Source organism: Frieseomelitta varia, unplaced genomic scaffold (genome assembly GCF_011392965.1).
Source record: "Frieseomelitta varia isolate USP_RPSP 00005682 unplaced genomic scaffold, Fvar_1.2 scaffold_313, whole genome shotgun sequence".
Taxonomy (NCBI): Eukaryota; Metazoa; Arthropoda; class Insecta; order Hymenoptera; family Apidae; genus Frieseomelitta; species Frieseomelitta varia.
Window position 1 is genome coordinate 64,444 of NW_025110050.1, and position 21,025 is coordinate 85,468.

The following is a 21,025-nucleotide window of genomic DNA, read 5'->3' on the forward strand; positions in this document are numbered from 1 at the left end:
TATTTCATATCAGAAATAGGTGTGCGCATAGCGGTAATTGTTAATTAACGTTTCGAAAGGACGAGAGCAGTCGGTAGAAAAAAACGCGTATGTCCGGGACGTCTACGTTTGAGATTAAATTGAAACGAGAACGTAATCAAAGAGCCGGCCTAAAAAGACGTTCGCGTTTTACGGACAAGTCCGCTTTTTAGTCCGTGTCAAAACGACTTCCGTTTTTCTTGCATTTTCGAGCGGCAGTTTGAAATCCGGTTTAATGCTTCGGGAAAGCCGGCGACGAGAAACTGCGAAGTGAAACCTCGGTTTACGGAGAGATCGTAAAATCGGGGCTGCGACGTTACTTCAAAGGATCGTGTTACCGTAATAACGACAGAAAGGCTGTTGCCACAACGATGATGTTCGTACAGGTAGCGATGGGAACGATGCTCTCGCAAATAATTTATATCGATAGATCGGACGAGAAGTCTCGTCATATGTGTTATCTCCTAACATCGGAGTCACTTTATCTTGCAAATGGTATAGATAGCAGCTAAACGGCGGATTTCTATGAATTTGTCGGGAATTTTAAAGTGCAAAACCGCACAGAATGCAGATAATACATAGAGAAAGTATTTTGAAAATTTGCTTTCCGAATTGAAAAGAGAAATTTTGAAAAATTTCTAAATATCACGGTATCACCTACATAAATATAATCATATTGCAGTTTTTTATATTTTCAAATTTTTTATTTATATTTAAAAGGTCAATAATTGTTTGTAGTATCTTTTATCTAATAGATAAATGATTGCAAGAAATTCTATTCCAATTGATATGTTCGAAAGAGAATCGAATCAGTCCCGTCGAATCAAGTCTTCCTCGATGTCGCAAACAGAAAGATCGTAATAAAAATATCCCATGAGAAATAATAAATAATTTTCTCCTATATCAAGTACTGACGAAAATTAAACTGACTAAAGAATTAAAAGATATAAACGTTCTGGTAAATGGACCTAGTGCAGAAATTCTATATCTAACTTAAGATGGAAGCATAATTTTAACTAGAACCTAATTTTAGCAGTTTTACTTGTCTATGAAGATAAAAATTGAAAATTAAAGAGATTGAAAAATAAATGAGGAAAGTTCAAGAAACGCGTAATATCCAAAAGTATTATTAGTATATTTGCTTGTTTTTGATTAATTGCAAAATTATAAATACATTAAATTCCAAGGATTTTATTCCTTATGATGGAATATTAATATCAAATTGATATTTACAAGCCAATAATAATAAAATTGACGTTTACAATTGTCAAACTTCTCTTGTGGAACTATTTTTTTTACTTGGTATAAATTCTTTATCTTCAGATTCCTCAATTTCTGAATTGTGAATCAGATTGAGAATTATATTCCAATGAATGAAAGTGTCTAGACAATTATGAACGATAATTCAAATTGCTCTAGAATTTTGCGTTACAATTTAAGATTGAAGCCCAATTTTATCCTAAATTTTTCAATCTATCGAAATGGCAATTTAATTGGTCTTCGACAGTTTAATTTTGCCCGGTATTCCCGCGAGAACTTTCGATCGAACCCGGAGGCATAATTAGACAGAAGACACTTTGTTCGTCCAGAGACGGATGAATGAAAGTCATGTAAATGAAAGGACACGATCCAGCACTCACGATGGCCGGCGATTTTGTTTTACTGTCTGTTACGCGAATCGTTCCCTCTGGCTCGCCCATCTTCGCCTATCTTTTCAACGAGATTTCGCCTCGGGATCAGAGAGAATTTCCTAAAGGTTAGTGAGTCTCCGGAGAACTTTAAACGTATCAGTATTCGTGAGTCTTGGAGAATCGAGTTAAACCAAATCTAATAGATGTCAGCGTGTTCTCACGCGCTCGGTGGACGTTAGACTAATCCTTCCTAGTCGATATCCGTAAACCAACGTCGACAAAATTCTTCAACAGACGTCCTGGGATCCTATTTTCCTCGGCTAACGCCAGTTACCGCGAAACTGTTCGATCCTCTTTTCCTCGGCTGAACTAACATCAACCGAACCAAGTGATCTAACCTTCGATATTTCGGATAAAAGTTTCTCCTTTCCTTCTCTCTGAGCGAAATCTCACGTGCAATTATACGTGGATTTTGTTATCGTTGTTACAAAAAGTTGCACAGTCGAAATTAAAGTCGAAAAGAGGATGAAACCGGATCAAAACGATCCGATAATGAATATTTCTGCTCGCAAAAGTGGTCAGATGAGACTGGCGGCGTCCACGGCGGTAAGACTTCCATGTAAAATCGATGAAACCCCTGTCCGATTCCCTGGTCGCGTTCGCATAGAACGGTGCAGTTAGAGCGGAATTCTTCTATAAAGGCTCCGAGGCGGATCCTACTTACCCGATTAACGTTCCCATCGTTCGAGGCATCGGCGTTCAGAGCCATTCTTTCGGACAAAATAAACGACACTCGATTCTTTCCTCGTTCCCGTCTCCCACGAGAGTGTGTAGAATCCAACGTCGCCGGTGCTTTCCAAAGTTTGCAATGCCCGTCGGGTGACAGGCCTTTCCAGAGAAAGATCTTCTTTTCCATTATTTCATTTCATTTCGTAATAACGTTACATCGGCGCAAAATATTATAGCTTGATATTTGATCACAACTTATGAGTAATATAAGTTTCTTCGAGGTACCGTTCTTGACGAAAATATTCGAAAAGTTTATAGAAATTTTTTGTCAACGTATTATTCACGTTGTATGAAACATTTTGATATTCTATTAACACTGTGGCGAAATACGACTGTCGTCATACGTTAGTCAAGTTTGGAACAAATTTATATATCTTTATTACATATTCAAGATACATACATTGTTTATAAGAGATATATGTTTATTAAATACAATTTTGGCCAATGCGGTCATGACAGTCGTGTCTCCTTGTAATAATAAAATTTCAAAATGTTTCGTACGACACATATGATATTATTACACATAAATTGTCTTGTACGCTGTACGAATACTTTCACGAGCCACATAATAACTCATCGTGGAATTCTCGACTACTTTTCTGAACAGACGATACTGTAACGATCGCAGAGTCTCTCCGCGGGTTAACTTGATTCAATAATAATCGAAGAGAATGAAATAACAATCGCTGTCGCGTTTCTCGTTTTGTTTATTCGTAGTGGAGCGAGGAGAGAAGCTCCGGAGGTGGCGCGCTTCCATTTCGGCTAATTTCCGGCTGCGCGTGCCTCTGCCGTGCGCCAAAGCCTTTCGGGAATGCGGTAACGTTCAGACAAGGATCGATCATTCGAACGTTCACCCGGTCGCGGTTTTGTTTTAAAAAGAAATCTCTTTCTCTGTCGGATGTGATTCGAAACTCTCTGCTCCCCCTTGCGAACGGGTTCCTTCCGTTGCTTGCCGTGAATTTGTCGTGGAATTTTCCCCTGTCGGACAAATTTTCATTCTGTTTGTCGTAGCAATCAATCCACGTGAAATTGAAGCAGTTTTCGCTCGCGGATCGCGCGCTTGTTTGCGAGGATCTTTCGATTAGATTACGCCCGGGGGCGTCAGCGATTCTTCGCATTTTTCAACGATTTTCCCGAGGATTTTTCCGATCCACGAAATAGTCTTTGGAAGATGGAGTGAAAAGAGGGAAAGAAAGAGAGAGAGAGAGAGAGAGAGGGAGAGAGAGGGCGAAGGAGGAAGGGAGAGACTTGGTCGTGTTCCTAGTTCCTGGCACTCCAGATGTGTGTATTTCCAGAGCCACTGAAGACGAATAAAAAGAGAAAAAGTGGACACGTATTTACTTTGCCGGAGCGCTCTCGCGCGCTCTGCTCACCGGAGGAGCTCTTGGCTCCTGGCTCCTCGTCTCCGTCCTCCATGTGCCAACTAACTTTCTACTTAAAGAGCGACAGCCCGATTCACCGGTACCGACCCCCCTTATGCTTATGGAAAATGCGTTTTGCGCTTCGAAACTAAGTTTAATCCTAGCTACCGAACCAGATCTTACGAGTCCTCTTCTTCCCGTTCCCCTGAATATAAGAGGGAACTTCAGCAGCATTGGAATTACCAGAGGAATTCCAATGCAGAGGCAGATTTAAATAAAAAAAAAACAAGGAGCAGTTTTTCCGTCGTGTACATGGTATTCTGGAAACGAAAGAGAATAAACTTGATTTAGGTGATGATAGTGGAACAACTCTACAACAGTATTGCGTGGTAATTTTTAATTTTTCTGCAAACGTCAGCAATTACATCAATAAAGTGGAGAAGTCCAATCGATAAAATCTTTGTCACACTGAAAATCATAATATTCGGAAATTCTCCGAATTGAAACAGATGTCAGTTGTTTTTTAATATCGTCAAATTAGGCCACAATATACGTTTGACTCAGTTTCAGAAAAAATGAAAGAAAGCAAATGGTGGAGCGAAAACTTTCTAACGTTTCATTACAATCAGGAGAAACAAAATGGAATTTGAAAGAGTCCTTCGTTGGAGTAGTGTTTCCATCCCTAGGATTGTTTTACACTGGGAACATGAACTTGTTATTAGTATCACGTGAATTACATTTGCGCAAAGTTTAAAATTTTTTTTTTACTTTTACTCGCGAGTTGGACACTTTTCTCTTTTATCTAGCCCCGGAGGGGCTATCCTGTTCCTTCAGATCCCGCGGACGTGCAAAGTTAAATCACGGATCGGATGTAAAGTCATAAGCGTGGAAACTTTTTGCTGTGTAGGTCCTGCAAGAAATCGCCGCTCTTCTGCCGCGGGAGGAGCAAGTGGTCGTGTTGGACATGGTGCAACGCGTGGCCAGAGAATCCTCTCGTCGCTCGAGGAAGACCACCTGCGCGTACACGTCCAATTCACCGAGGCAAGTGTACAGGCCGAGGTACGATTTCGTCTTCTCCAAGAAGAGATGCTTGCTTTTAAAGAGTCGTTAACGGAGGCACGGTACCCTCTGGCCGGTCCTCGATGCATAATGGATTCGCTTTTGTTCGCCGCAGACCGGAGTCGAATCTGTTGGATTCATCTGTGCAATCATCACCAGGAATTCGCGAGCAGCGAATCATCGCGGAGCATCAGAGGCAGCTGGAGAAAGAGATACAGGAGATACACGACACTCTGAGGCGTAACGCGTTGAGAAGACGACGTCCGTGCAACGTCTGGGACTCGAACTCGCTGTCCTCTTGGAATTCCTCGATCGATTCTATCGCCGGAACGATCAGCCTCCGGAGGTATCGCGCTCCAATATGGGACGCTATCAAAGGTTATTTTATTTGTACGTTCAGTAGTTCACGAAAGTATTTCAGACATCCGTAGAAACGTTTCGCGTATATATTAACTTCAATTTTATTGATTTATTTATACGGGATAACAGTTTTCTTTGGCACAGAGATGTACGATACAATAGGGAGACAAACATTGCAGAGGACGCAAGCAAAAATGAATGAAATAAAAATTGGTGGATACGGAAAATCAGTAAACTGAGGAATTAAATATAGAAACTAAGCAATAATTCATCATAATATTTATCAATATCTTGAAATTTCGCAAAATTGTGAAATATATTATGTGTAAAGACATCGTGATGAAAAAGTATTATAAATCTATCTTTCATAGTCACAAATAGAATTTAATAGTATAAATTGATGGAAAAGGATCGGAAATGAAATACTGTTTTAATGCAACGTTGGTCTTTAATGATATTAAATTATCCTCGTAATTGGATTAATTTAATAGTCCAAGCATGTTATTTTTGAACGACGTAAAAGAGAAGCGGAGAAAAAGTTCAAGGCGAGGGTTGTTTAAATAAATCTGCTTGTGGAGAAATCCTGCTAATCGGATCAGAGGAGAAAAAATCTGTGTTTTATGAAATTTCTTTATCGCTGAGCTATGAGACCCAATTATCGTTATTAAATAATCGATTTATTTAAAGATTTACTGATAACGTAATATATTCACGAAAAATTTCTGCAGGTGATCAAAATACTTTCGCCAGCCATCGTGTTTACGATCAATCCGTTTATCTTCTATAAAATCAATTATTTTATCCCCGACTCCTGCGATAACCCACTTCGTTTACGCTCACCTCGTTTACTTTCGATTGCTTAATACGATCGTGGCGCACAATTTACCAGCGGCGCGAGGCTCGTTCTTTCTTTCTTTTTTTATTTTTTTTCGCCTGAACGAAACCTGGTAACACCGTGCAAACAATACGGCGATCGATTTTTTCAATTTCAGGAAGTTCGCCGGCTGGCTCCAGCCTGCGCGCCGACGGTAATATCGAGAAAAATAAATTCGACGAGATGATCAGCCGAGAGGAGTCGCCGACGTGGAGCACGCAGGACGCTCGAAGGAAGTTGGACCACTCCGAGTCGAAGAATGGAGACGAATTGCCATCTTGGGACACGCTCGAGGCGACTCTGAATAGGAGGCTGTGTAATTACGGCAACGCCCCGTTAGAATCTCCGGAAACGGACGAAAGTATTGGAAGAAACTGCGTGGCCAAGCCGCGCGAATGATTTCCTCCGTGGTGGTAGTTAGGTGCTCGTAGGGGAAATGAATTTTTCATTTCTCGAGGCGGTGTAAGTCGTTGGAAATTGTCTAGGTGGGAACGCGTTTTATGTTTCAGCGTGTAGGATCGTTCGATGCAGACGCTCCTGTTTCGGATACGTCGTGTTTAAGATACACGCTCATCGATTCTGACACTTGGCCGACATTTTCGAGCTGTTGAAGCGCGCGAGTGAATAGCTCGCGACACGACTTCTCCGGTGCTTTTGCAACCGTCAAATAAATGTTTCCCCTGGATGATATTTAGAATACGCTGGTAGTATGTATCGAGCTTTGTCGCTTGTTCGGCTTTTCGGTGAAACTTTCGATGGAAACTTAATTCTCGCAGACAACAGGGTTACTTCACGCTTCGAGAGTGCCTCTCGACGTTGACTTGTAGGTATATAATGATTATAGAGAGAGAGAGAGAGAGAGAGAGAGAGAGAGAGAGAGAGAGAGAGAGAGAGAGAGAGAGAGAGAGAGAGAAGCCTTCGTAAAACTCGATAAATGTGAAGGTACACGAGCAAACGGGGCGTCGATTTAAATTTTAATTTAACGTCTGGAAACGATTGCGTTCGTTCATCTCCTGCCACTTTTCGTTCGGGGCTCTTCGTTAATTAAGGGAAACCGCAGGCTGCTTGGAATTCCCCGCTAGCGACCTGGGTTAACGTCGACTGATTTTGGCAAATTCGACGAAAGTAAAATCTCCTCGCAACATAGGCCACCCTTCCTTTCTATACTTTCATCAATCTTCACCACCTACGGCTACACTCTGTGACCGTACATTTTTATTAAGGATCCCTGGTACGGGGCTCCAGCAAGGTTTCTTCTCGGAGAAGCCTTCTTGTGTACGCCGCGACCTTTTCCTCAGCTTTCATCTAACGTCCAAACTTCCGTGTTCCTTAAATTGCGAAAAGATGTAACGCTAAGATTATTCAATCGTACGCCGTTTCATACGATATACACCGAAAATAGAAAATAAAACTTCGTCTCGTGACGCGCTGCTGTTGATACCCTCCTCTCGTTTAGGAGCTTAGAAATATTGTGTATGTAAGAGTGTGTATGAGGCAGTTTCTCGTGAAAAAGTAAGGATTAAATGTAGAATGAAATTTTGGAGTGTAGTGAAAATCGAGATTTATAAATGGAATAAAAATGGAAAATTTATCAAGTACACTTGAACTTGGTTAGGTCAGGAACGAATGATCGAAAATGTGAAAACAACTCGGAAAATACGAAATGAAACTTTTTCGTCAAATGCCTTGTTGAATATTACTTGAATGTTACTGACCAGAAATATACAAGTTCTGTAATACGTATATGCGTATATTAACTTTGTTTTCTCGAAAATAAGTTTTGAATGAGAAAATGTTATCCCATATTATTTTCTCGTCTTTCTGCGAGAAATTACCTAGTGTCAGCTTGTACGTACATATTTTACGCGCGCTCGTGTATAAAAAAAACAAGAACATGTTTTGTAACATGTAACATCCGGAAATTCCCTAAACAAAAATATATATATTAAAGACGTATTAAGAGACATGTATGATGTAGAAAAAGACACGCGCGCATTGTAGCATATAGGTTAATTTAAATTCTCATAGAGAATTACTGCATATTTAGTTTCTAGTTTTTCGTAGGGAATTTAGTCACATGTGCTGGAAGTCGTTTCTAATCGTTCTTTCGAAACGATATATACAAGAAAGTCCGCGTTGATGTTGGTCAGCGATTTAACGCGAATTCGGGGAACGCGCGAGGATCGAGAGTAATTGGAAGTAGACAGAGGGATTCGATTAACCGAATGTAAAAAAGCACAGGCTTGCCAACGGTCTCGTAATTGCCAATTAAAGTCGTTGCAATGAGCAACATTGTTCGAGCACTATCGACAAGTCATTGAGTTTCACCCACGTGAGCTCTAATCCCGTGAATTTCACTGATCCGAAAAGCCTCCACTTTGTTGTATTATTCTTTCCTCTCTCACTCTTTTTTTTCACGAATTGCAGGCATTGTGCGCAAATCCAAAGTATCAAAATCGTAATTGCGAACACTCGGGTATACTGGTCACGTCGGTTTTCTCGTTACGGGAGCGTTTAACATCTGCGCGAGCTAATCTTTCGTTACTTTCCTCCTCTTGCAATGGTACTCGTGAAAATTTACAAACGGAGCACCTCCGAGAAATAACTTTGGATCAATTCTCGATCCAACTACACTCTCAAATTGACTTCAACTCGTCCCTCTATCTAGACCACTTCCTAATTGGCGAATCGATAAGTCGAGCGCGCGACGAAAAGAAAGGACAAGTGTAACGCGAGAATTGCCAGAGTTACAAAAGGACACGTCGATTGATGGCAACGGAAAAATCCTACTCGGAAAATTGTACGTTGAGGGGGTTGTTGGAGGGGATGTTTCGCGGTCAAATGGTAGATAGAAGACGGGAGGGAGAGGCAGGCAGGACAAAGGAACGGGACGGAGGAAAAATGGAAGCGGGAGCATCGTCGTCCTCGTCGTAGTAGTCCTGGAGAGAGAAGTAAGCGGCAACGGGCGAGGAGGGGTAGTGTTCGTTCGGCCGGGCTGCTTCCGTGTATTCCGGGGGTGGTTTTGGTGCGCGCGCGCACCGGGGTTGCGCCGTGGTTTCATCTCAGTTTCGCAGCCTCCCTTCCGCGGTCCGCATCTACTCTGTCGTCTCTGGCACAGAGGTGTGTCGTTTTATCCGCGTTTGTACCTCATTGTACGCCTCGCCTTTGAGCTCGCCTCTCTCGATATCCGGTCGTCGTGCGTCATCGAGCGTTCCGTTCGAAGGACTTTCGAATCTCTCGTCGAGAGTCGATCGAGTCCCGGAATCGGAAAGGAGCAACCGGGGGTGTTGAGAGTTGCGGAGGAGTTGCGGGAACCGAGTGAGAACATCGCCTTTGACGCGTAACTTCTTTCGCGTTCGCCGTTATAAGCCCGGAGTATGTTACCGTGCGATAGGTGATCCAGCGACGACTGGCGGAACAATGGTGCGCGATGCGGAGGTCCCGACGCGTGTAACTTGGTAAGCGAACGTAGCTTTTTGCGTCGCAGTGCGTCTGTAGCTCGGAGCACACGTACAGACACACGTCTCTCGTGTTTGTTTCATTGGAAAGGCTGACGTACAGTGATCGATCGACGTTCGATCTTCGATCGCGAATATCGTATGTCTATTTGCTCTCGTTTGGAGGACGACACGCACGACAGATCAGTCATTGATTTTTAAACGTACACCGTTAATTGTTGGCTAGTTCTGCGCGACGGGGTTGGTGAATTCCTCGAGAATCGTTTTGTCGATTGTACCCTCGAGAGAATAGCGCATTCCCCACTTCTGGTCGCTGGTTAGGACGGCGGAGCAGCATCCTTTGAACCCTTGGACCGTCATTACGGGTAATGTACTTAATCGTCGGAAAATCGGCCCTTGGTAGGAAATGGTCGGTGCAGTTGCTGTTGCAGTTGAAAGCCGAAGTTGCAATATATGTTATATGTGCTGTAATATATAGAAAGCTTGTAGCATTGTACTGGAAATTAACGTGAGAGGACGTTGCAGAAATAAATACACTGCACATGCAAATTGCATCAAACTTGGGCTGGAAATCATTTTGTTGTCGAGTTTTTCAAACGAGTTTCCTCGCTGTCTGCGAACTACTTTGCTATTCAGTGACTGCTTTTTTTCCCCCCTTTCGGACAACTTTTCCTACGCTCTGTTGCGCCGTTGTTACGTCCATGCATAATCGTCGATCGATGAATATTGTTCACGTTAATTACCGAAATTTTTCGTTTTTCTTCCCTCAGAGATAGAGAGGGAGACACAGAGGGAGAGACGGAGAGAAGGACGAACTTGTCGAACAACGAAGCTGAAAACAATCGCGCAAACTGCGTCGCATTTCGTCACGTCGATTATTTTGGAAACTCGCTGATCAACGAGCAACATCCGTGCGGTAACGCTGATTTTTCACGTTACAAGGGATCGTTTATAGCGTGTCTCAGATACGCTGTGAATACAGGCGAGCCCATCGACGTTTCCCTTTTTCCCACGGCGCACAGTCGTTTATTAAACCAACGCCAATATCGATGCTTTTGATTTATGACGAGCCTTCTTCGGGCCTTCATATATTTCTGCCGAACGTTGTACTTCGTGTTGGTCCCTTCCATACGCGAGCTTCGGTCTTTCCGAATTCGCCACGCTCGTGGATTTCACCCAGACAAGCTGGCTGAAAGAAAAAGAGAGAAAGAGAGAGAGAGAGAGAGAGAGAGAGAGAAAGGACTTAATCCGCACGAGAGATCTGAATAATCTCGCAGTAACAAAACGATTAACGCGCATTGTTTGTGGAAAAATGCTCCGGTTGTTTGTCGAAAAATTCTCCACGGTTTCGCTCGTCGGCAAGGAATGCTTGCTAGATAAGTAGATTCTCGAAGCAACTATCTCTAGCTATTTCCTATGACGGAGAGATAATTACAATCACTTTGAACAGAGAAAAGTTAACGAGGTTATCGTGATCGCGATTACTTTCGCGTCCACGTTATTTTCCGTCGAATTTAACCGAACCAAAGTCAGTCACGCTCCACAATTAAACGATCACGCGTCGATGAATGCCTGATATCGAATCATTTCATACGGTCGACCGTTTTTACTTGATTTTCGAACGTTCGTTGTCTCGCAATTATCGATCGATCGAAGGGGAAGATAATCGAATTCGCGTGGCCAAAAGAGACGGTGCGGTGCGCGTCGACGAATTGAATGTCGTTTCTCCCATCGAAAGTAGGACGCAAGCAGTTGTACCAAAGACATGTAACTCGATAAACGAATAATTCTTCTGTGCAACAATGAATTGGAAACGGGGGATAGACGCGCCGAGTCAGCACGGTGTAAGAGGTACATGTATAATAGAATGTACGCGCTCTATGCAAGTTATTCCAGCTTTTTACTCCTTTGACCATGTTACTTGTCTCGCGTGCACGTTTAAGTTGATTTTCCATCCGATGGGAAGTCGCTCCGGTCAGAGGAACAAACAACTGCGCGTATCGAGCTGTTCGATTTGTAAGCTCGATTGCGCGTTTTATTCTAATATTTTCTTTCGTTTCGACGCACGTTGACTCGTAGCCGACGATTCTGAAATCAGTAGCAGAAACTGAGTATTAAAGTAAAAGTAAATATAAAAAAGTTCGTAACTACTTGTTTAAAATAAGAAAAGAGAAAAATTAAAAATAATTAAATGTCACGAGCGCAAGTTAGAAAAATCGAGGGAAAATTACTGAAAGTATCAGAGCTGAAGTAGCTGTTTCAATTATGTTTTGTATAATAATTTCACGCGATAGTTAATAATTCGACTATGGATATTGTACATATATCTATAAATATTAGTATAGAAACTTGTTAAATGCTACAAGTATCCTTTCTTAGATATTTCACATATTTCGTATATTCAGCATAGTTCTCTGTGCTTGAATTTTCCAAAAATTAGAAAGTATTAGAAAAGAGAATTTTTCTTAGAATTTCGTTAGCTGCAATTAGCTACAAATTTCGAAACGCGATTATGCTGCACACTCAGCTAGAGACTAAGAAGCAACATTGGGGTACACAGAACTACGTTACTAGCGAACACAGCCAAACACTTTAAAATGACACATACATACATAGGACTACGTTGTCGGCAGCGAATGTGTTAACCGTCTCGACGTGACTCGACTTTGCGTCGCATCTCACGAAGCGACACTGTCTCCTCTTACCATTTCTTTTTTTTTTTTTTTTTTTTATTATCCGAGGAATATAATTTTTTCACCGAACGACAAGTTGCAGCAGCGTTGATTGATCGGCTTCTCAGAACGATGCGACGCGGCTTTATTTATAACTTGGATGACCGTAGGAAAGTTGCGAAGTAGTTACAGCGGCAGCCCCGTGCCAATATCCCCGGGTCTAATGACTCTTGGAAATGAAATTTTGCTCGGCACACAAATACACATTTGTCTTCGTCAAATGGGAAGTTTCGCCTGGCAGGGTGCTTAGGTCGGGTGATATCGAATACAAACGAGCCGTGGGCAATACATTTTCGTAAGACCGATCGGTCTCGGTGTTCACTAACGGTGTCTGAGGCCCGGTCCAGCTCGGCCGGTGCCGCGCGTTGCGATAAATTTTCGCATGTTAATAGCGCACGGCTGGCGCACGCGTGGCGATTACCTTTGAATATTTCAACCGTTTATTTGCTGGCCGAATGGCTGACCCGAATAGAGAGAAAGAGAGAATGCAACTCGGGGTCGAATCGTTCACGGACCGATTTTCGAACGCGATCGACCGACGAATAATTGGAGCGTGCTTTTAAACGGACGACATTTTCCCCATTGTAAGAGCCTATGGAGATTTATGCTTGTCCTCTTCTTTTTTTTTTTTTTTGGCTGTACAATTCTTGAAATGCAAACGTCGGTAAAACAGAACGAAGTGGAATAATAGTGACGCCAATAGTAATAATGGCTTTACGCGCGGGGTGTGGGCTCGCATTGTGGTCGCACGGTACGTGTAACTGTTCCTCAGGAATTCCACAGGCTGCCTCTAACGGAGAATAACGGAGTCTCTATCTCGTTTCTCGGCTACTTCTCTTATTCTTCTTTCCCTCTGCTGTCTCGTTCCGTTCTCTTCTCGCTCCACCGAATTCATCTGCTCCCCCCCTCCCTTCCCCCCTCCCCGACGCTTTTCATAAATTAGTTGAATCAATTATGACTTCTACGCTCTCGTACCGACGCAAGGGCCGGACGCCTGAAGGAAATTAATCGTAGTGGTCGTTGAGAGAAAGGGTTGAAAAATACTGCAAGTCGATTCTCTTCTGTCGTACGATTGGCATCGAACTTATTAGTTGGAATTGTAGTTGTGTTGGGATATTATAGGGATAAGTGAAGCACTCGCAAGGAAAAAATTTATTCAGAAAATTACGAAACTTTAGGTATGTTATACGGTTAGGAAAAAGTTGTATAATTGATAAATTATTTTACTGTACGGTAGTTTTAGTTAAAAGCTTCTTTTCTGTTTCTTGCACAATTTGCAGGTAATAAAATCGTAAAATAGGAGAATCCTGAAGTTTCTAGTTTGATTCTACTTTATGTACACAATTTTCAACAATTAACGTGATCGTTCGACCGATGCTAATTGACTTTTTGCTTTCATGTGTCCACTGATCTAATGAACCAATCATCCGAGGAGCCAATCACTGTCGTCGCTCCACTTCGCAACAATACGTACAACGCCCTTTCGCGTGAAATTTCCAACAACTCCAAGCTTGTATATACCACTAATTTCTCTTGTATATACCACGTACTCGTTGGTACGTTCGAGGCGTGGCGCAAACAGACGCTGGTCAAGGAATTATCGAACACTTGCTTTGGAAGTAAGTTGGTGCCGGACGAAGGAAACAGGATCGAAAGGGTGGTTTTAGTGTTCGGCGAGCTGCACTCCGGCTCTCGAGAGGAGAGTGCTCCTTGACCTGCACTTTCTCTCTATTATCATTCGCCCCCCCCCCCCTCCTTCCCACCCCTCTCAAAGTGTAGCGGTACGTTTACGTTTCTCAAACGGGGTGCACTCGCGCTCCTTCTCAAAGGAGGATCGTTTCAAAGACAGATTTCTCTCGGATTAGACCAAGAATCGTCCAAGGAAGCAGGAAGCTCCGCCGAGTGGCGGAGAAACGAGAGCTTTCGACGGTGTAGAAGCATCTGTCGGATCGTCACCCGGTACAGTCAGCAGTTTGACTTAACTGGAGCAAGCGGCGCGGAAGCACCCCTTGACCCCTTCTAAACCACTTTCTCGCTGTACGATGATTTCCAGAGTGGTCGTCTCGTGTTTAACGTTCTCTCGTACGTTTCCTCTTGGTTCCGTTCTCCGTTCCACGCGGCTTCGTCCCCTCGTTCGTTCGTCGCGAGAGAAACGAGCGCGACACGTGAAAAAGACGATCACCCGAGAGACACTTTCGCTCTTCCCGTCCCGTTTCGCTTTCTCAAGTCGAGGAAGCCGCAGGAATTTCGAAATCAACCTCCGAACCTACGGAACGTGTGCTCCGCGACGACGAGAGAAATAGAGGAGGAAAAAAGCAAAAAGGCAAGAAGAAGAACCAGAGAGGTCCCGTTTCAATACCGCCGCGTAAAAAGAACGTGATAAACTGCGGAAATTTAAAGGGTCAGGCTGATTTATTTTCACGGTGTTTAATGGTGTCAGCGCACGGGAAAAATTTAGTCCAGGGAGGGGGAGAAATCTCGGCGGACTGGTTCGCCGGTTACTGGCGCGCCGGAGATGCTCCGTGCCGATGTACACCGGAAAGGAATTCCGTAATTAACCGGCTCGAGTAATTAATGAAAACTTTGAGGTCCGGAACGGGGAAAGAAGGGGGGGCTGCGGGAGGGAGGATGTCTTAAACTCTGCCGGGGATTGACGGTTTCCGGAAAATATTACTGAATTGGAGAGATAGAGCAGAGGAATGCTCGACGAGGAGGACAGTCGCCACACGCTTTTCTCACCGTATCAGTTTTAATTAATCTGTTTGATTTCCTCTCCGTCTCGTCGTATTATCTCGCGCAGTTGTTGTCTCTTCAATTGAAAATCTGACAACTAGCACTCGTTACAAATCATTCGCTCGGTATTTTTTTTCTTGTAATTGATGTATGAACGACGTTTGTCATCTTTTAGTTTCTTGTTTCTGGCTGTTGTTGAAAAGAGAATGTCCGAAGCTAAATATGTGTAGCAAAAATATCTGTACGTTGAAAGTTACATCGAACGTCAACGTTCTTTCTTTCACGATAGTCAAACGCCGAGATTCGAAATATTATGCGTTCTCCGTGATCGCGGCGCGCATTCCTCGAGTCTTCGCTGAGATATTGCATTGCAGCGCGCCGCATGCACTTTGCGGCCTGCGTGTACCACCCGACAGACTTCGTCGGTATGTCTGGCAAGCCGTACACGTGTTAACACCTTGTGTCAAATGCTCCGTTTCACGGCGCGCCCGTTTGCTTTGAGCCACCGAGTTCTCCTTGTTCGTCTGCGTCTAGAGTGCAGTTCCTTGGACCAGCTGTTTGGTTATATTCGCGCGTGAACGAATTCAGTCGCGTTGATTCGATAAATTCGTGCGTCATTGCTTCGGCGAAACTCGTCTTCGAGAGATCCTTAACTTCGCTGGAGGGGGGGAAGGGGGAACCACGGTTACCAGGCTTTTTAAAGAAGTTACGATTCAATGGGAGGCCATCAAGCAGCTGAATGGGCGTCTAACAGCTTCTAGAATTCTATTAGCGCCCACCATTTCTAAGATAGCGGCGAGAAACAGCTTTTCCGGGAGATCCTCTTGCTTATCTCGATATTTGCTTCTCCTCACATGCTGCAACGTTGGTTTATCTTTTTTTTTTCTTCTGTTTCTTTTTTGTATGTGTATGTGCGTGCGTGTATCTTGACGTATCGAAGATGAAATAATTAAAGTTACAGTGATTCACGAAAGTATTCGCACACGTTTGCGAAACATTCGGAAACTTCGTTAACACTGTCACGACATACAACTATCGTGATTACATTGGTAAAATTTTTACAGAAATCATAAAAGTATTTACGCAGTCACGATCTATTATATCAGTAAACTTTAGCGTCTTTAAACGTTTGTTCATTACATTAATATACATTGATCTTTTACTAAGCTTGTTTGCAATATCTATCTCATAACTTCTATGTACGTTTTCAAGTTGGTATCGAATTTTGCTAATACAATCGTGTTATGCTCGTGTTTCGTTATAGCGTTAATGAAACGTCAGAATGTTTCATAGAACGGAGATAATACATGTATGCACAAAAGTTTTCTACGACAAGTTCACGCGCCTGCTGTATTCTTTGACCGCTGTAGGGATGAAACTCGAGGAGAAGGCACCGCCGTCGATCCGACGTCAGCGCGACAACCGACGATCGAACGCGACTATTGTAACAAGCGACTGTCACGGCTACGCTTTCAAAAGGTCTTCGTCGAAATTGAGTGGGCTAACGAACCTTGGCGAATTTCCCAACAGAGAGATTCTAGCGGCGCGCACGAAGCACGTGCAACTCGTCATTTTCAGAATCGGAACCGGAAACTCTATTCCGGTGCCTTCTACTTCAACCCTACCCCACCCCACCCCACCCCCCTTCCGTTCCCCTCTTTTCGAATCGAATCGCGAGTTTCCCCGGAAACTTTCATCAAGCACAAAGCGGCGTGCTGTCTTTCATTCTATTAGGCGACGAGGTCTTCTTAAAGGTGTACCAAGTTTGTTATGGAATGTCAGTGGGAATTTCTATCGAATACCTAAGGAAGGTGCTTCGAGGCATTTCTATATGAGATGGAAACGACAATTGGAAGGTTATTTTAAACCGCGAGCCTTGAACCATTTTACGCGGTTTAATTAATTTCGAACGAAGCGAGTTCTCCGAGGGTTAGAGCGCGATCGTTATAGGTATAATCTGACGTGCCGGACGAGACTGATTTCTAGTCCTTCTTCCACGATTATTTACCCGTAAATGACGTTGGAAAACGTCTGTCCTTCACAAATTTACAATTTTGAAACTTTCCAGTTTCATAGTTTCCGCAATAAACGATTCTCGTCCTTTTAAACTTCTTTTTAATCCGACAATGTTAACGATGACGAGGTAATCAGAGGCAAAGCTAACAATTCGGCGAAATCGGTTATTGATTTATTGTCAAATGAAAGTCAATCAAATTAACCGGATTATTTTCTGGAGGAATAAGCTTCGTCGCGTTAAATACGTACGGTTTTCCCGCTAATTGTGCGACATGACGGGCATTTTATTAAACTGAAAAAAATAATGTTCAGAAATTATACCAAAATATCCTTCTATTTATTTTCGAATATTATCGATCTTCAATTTCGCATTAAGTGAATTAGTCGTGTGGCTCGCAATCTCTCGAATTTCGTTCATTTTATCACCAAAATTCCTCTAAATGATATTAGATTAAATTGTGTAAGAGGATTTTGATCGAATATTCGTGGGTATGTAACAGGGAATCCGAGTAATTAGGCTTGATTTCCTCTCGATAACCATAATTCGATACACCACTCGAGATCGCATTAGATCCGTGTAATTGGTCTTAACCTGCTACGAATGTTTAGTCTTGCTGGCCTGATTGCTCGAGACACGTTCGCGGATCAGTTACGACGTTCGACAAGCTTTCACCTCGAGTTTTCGTTGATCAGCTTGTCGAAAGAGATTGCCAGTATCGATATACGTCCTGCTTCTACGTAATATCGGCAAATTACCAAACAACGGGTCGTCGAGAAATAATTTATTGTCGCACGCGTGTTCCTTCTCAGCAATATTTCCTCGATGTATGTTTCAGCGTGATGAAATTGGGACTTGGAAAAATTTTCGTGCTCTGCGTGTAGTGAATTTATCACAGAGAGGATATTCCAAGGGGAATTGCTAGCAGTGCGATTATTGCGGATGTTCATGCATTTATGGGGAATCTGAAAGCACAGAAGTGCACAGAGTACACAAAAGGATATCAAGTATTTAAAAATGCTTGTGGAATATATTCGTAGTTTCATGAACGCAATTGAAAAGTCGAAATTTAATTAAAAGTTCGTTTTACGCGTTGAATGTTGCAACGAGTATTCTAGTTTGAATATTTTATATATTTTTATATCCGCAATCTGGTTATAATTGAACTATAATTGTATTGAAATTTTAGATGAAACGGAGCCAGAATATTTACGTAAGCAGGAATTTGTTTGTCTCGTCGCGCTTTCAAAATAGCTCGATTTTACATGAAAATTTACAGTCTAGTAATTGTTAACCTTTCAAAGAACGTGCCTTCCTTATTAAAATCGCGAACAAAGAAAAAGAAACGGAATCGAAGATAATCAAAAGAACGTTAGCAATAGAAATGACAGACGACGCTATAAAAAGAAGAAAGAATTGATATTGAGACTCGAGGGGGACAGTGATGTTTCTATAAGTGAAAATACGATCGATTGGCCCTGGGAGTATCGTACCAGGACTCTCATACATCGATCAGAATACTGAAACCGCGTATTCGCGGAAACGTTGTTCGCGAATAGCGCCCGTAAGATATCCGTAAACATTTTATAACCACTCTGAGATTTTCTCGCGAGTGCTGCTGGTAACAAACTCGCCGCCGGAAGTTCTGAAAACTTGCAAAAATATTTTACACATTTGCTACTGTTGGCTGTGTTCGTGAGAGCTTTAGTGTAAACTTTTCCGAGAAACTGTGTTTCGCGAACATGTTCGCAAGAATAGTATGCAAATAGATGGCAAACAGACGGCGACGAACTGTTCGCGAACACCAGCGAGATCCTTCCATTCAGCGTGAGCAATACAAGTATGTAGAGAGCATAGTTGAACTACATAGTTGCCAATGTTTAGTCTCATTTTGCAGTTTCGTATTTTTACTGTCGAGCATTCTGGATGCGTATGTTGAAAAGAAAATTTTAGGACATTGTATTATATTTACTTCGAAATTAATCATTACATCCTGCGATAACTCTTGTAATTCAATTTGATATATCTCGCACGATAAAGAAAGTATACGTTGTTAGCGTGTCGATAATTTAATTTGAAATTTACCATTTTACAACTCGTAATCGGCATCATAAAGTATCGTAAAGATGAATTTTAAGTCTTCTAAAATAGCTTTGGTTAGTACAGTACATCTACGCGAAATAATCTTTGAATATTCTTGCTGCTCCTATAATTAACGTAGATAACTCACCAAGCAGAAAGTTAGACCAGCCTAGGTCTCCGCGAAGAGAGTCGACCTTGTACTCCTTCTCCATACGATGCTCGACAGACCATATTTAATTGTACAACGAGTACAGAACGTGGAATGTAAGGACGACACGGCGATTTAATTAAACTGCATACTACAATTCCGGAGGTTCGATCCTTCGAGGTTCGAGTCTCGGGGTCTAACAGTCGTAAAGATGGCACGAGGCACGTCTCGATCTCGGGATATATTTCCCGAAAGAATTTGTAGCTAAGAAACCGTTTGAGAAACCGTTCCGGATGGAGCTAGCTGCATTGTAATCTTATCGGTGTGTTTGATGGTCGATATTCTCCGGAATCGTGCGCGTTGGCACTTGCCATTGGCAACTTCCTGTGGCTCGCATCTGCGCGTGTGCGTTTTGCACTTTCGATGTCGTCTTGTGTTGTTCACGGTATGTTGGAGGAAAACATAGAAGCGCCTAGGGAAATGGAGGCAGTACGTTTGTACCGAGGCTGTGTAGCAAAGCCTGGGGAATCTCATTTTCTCGCGAAAAACGCCATTCGATACGACTGTTCTTTGCTTTTTCTCTCTCCCTCTTTCTCTGTTCTTTTTGTCGCTCTTTATCTTCTTCGTTCCTTTTTTGTTCGGAACGTTATCCTATTTCTCTCTCGTAAAACGTTTATTGTCATTCCATGGGAAAACATTACGACATTGTTCCGTCGCTGATACGGAATTCGATAGCGGTCTAACTAGTTCGAGCGGAACGTGAATTTTCGAGAATCCCTTTAGGTTGGAATGTTGGCTCGATCCAACGCAACGTGTCGAAAGTTCTGTCATTAGCCAGCCGAGCGATCTTCGATTTTTTTCGCTTAGCTAGCTGTTAAAACGAATTTTTTGGCTTTCGAGGGAAACCGGATCGAGAGAGACGATTACTTTTGCGAAGGTCTCTATTGTGTCAGTGGGAAGAACGTGGAAGACATTTTCGAGTTTTTCGTTTAGGAACGGTGTGTCGTATCGCGAAATTATTCGAACACTAACTAAAGAAAGCTTTTACGCATATATTACGTGCACGTATTTTGTGAAACGTCTTAATAACAATAACAATAAAATTTGAAACCAGTTTAGAATACAATTACAGTACAATACAATATTGTAATAATATATTTACAGTGCAATATTACGAAGATACATATTGTCAGAGAAAATATCAACATGGATTAATTATCATCAGACTATTCCAAAATTTTGGTAATACTCGATTCAACACATATGTAGAAAATTAATGTACAGGATGTATAGGCATCTTTTGGATATTGAAGCTTATTAAACAAGAGATAATTGATTATTTCGATGCTTTTGCAATCTTTTCATACTGTGTATTCATTCAGAATATCTTGTAGTTCCTACGTGCATTTTCAATTAATATAAAGATTATTTATGAAACGAAGATTGAGAAAAGGAAGACGTTTCAGTTTCTTTCACTTCAATATCAAGCATAATTTTAATTCGAGAGTCTGTCTGCAATAGAAAATTTTACATTGAAGGAGAAACAAGTATTATCAGAATCGCATGATATATTTATAAAAATTTTTCACGCTGCGTTCGAATATTTTCGTGAACCATTGCATAAAACTACTTTTGGTTTTCATTTAAAAAAAACTGTCTCCTAGGGGGGAAAGAAATACTGTTATCAACGTAAAACACGGCGAGCAATTTTCGAATTTTTCGTTCACCTCTGGAAAGATTTTTGGCTTCCACGCGAAAAAGGAAAC

The 21,025-nt window shown here is 42.2% G+C and overlaps 1 protein-coding gene across 3 annotated transcripts in view; it reads left to right on the plus strand.

The window, feature by feature from the left end:
- The window catches only part of LOC122529876, a 124,459-nt gene that overhangs the window by 9,490 nt on the left and 93,944 nt on the right, over positions 1–21,025 (plus strand). For 2 of the 3 annotated variants that reach the window (XM_043656379.1, XM_043656380.1), the window contains exons 12-14: positions 4,707–4,858; positions 4,974–5,236; positions 6,211–9,550. In XM_043656379.1, coding sequence (XP_043512314.1) covers positions 4,707–4,858; positions 4,974–5,236; positions 6,211–6,491 — 696 coding nt within the window. In that variant the 3' untranslated portion in view covers positions 6,492–9,550. Of the gene's footprint in view, positions 1–4,706; positions 4,859–4,973; positions 5,237–6,210; positions 9,551–21,025 lie in introns of those variants that run through there. The other variant, XM_043656381.1, reaches the window with a different exon arrangement.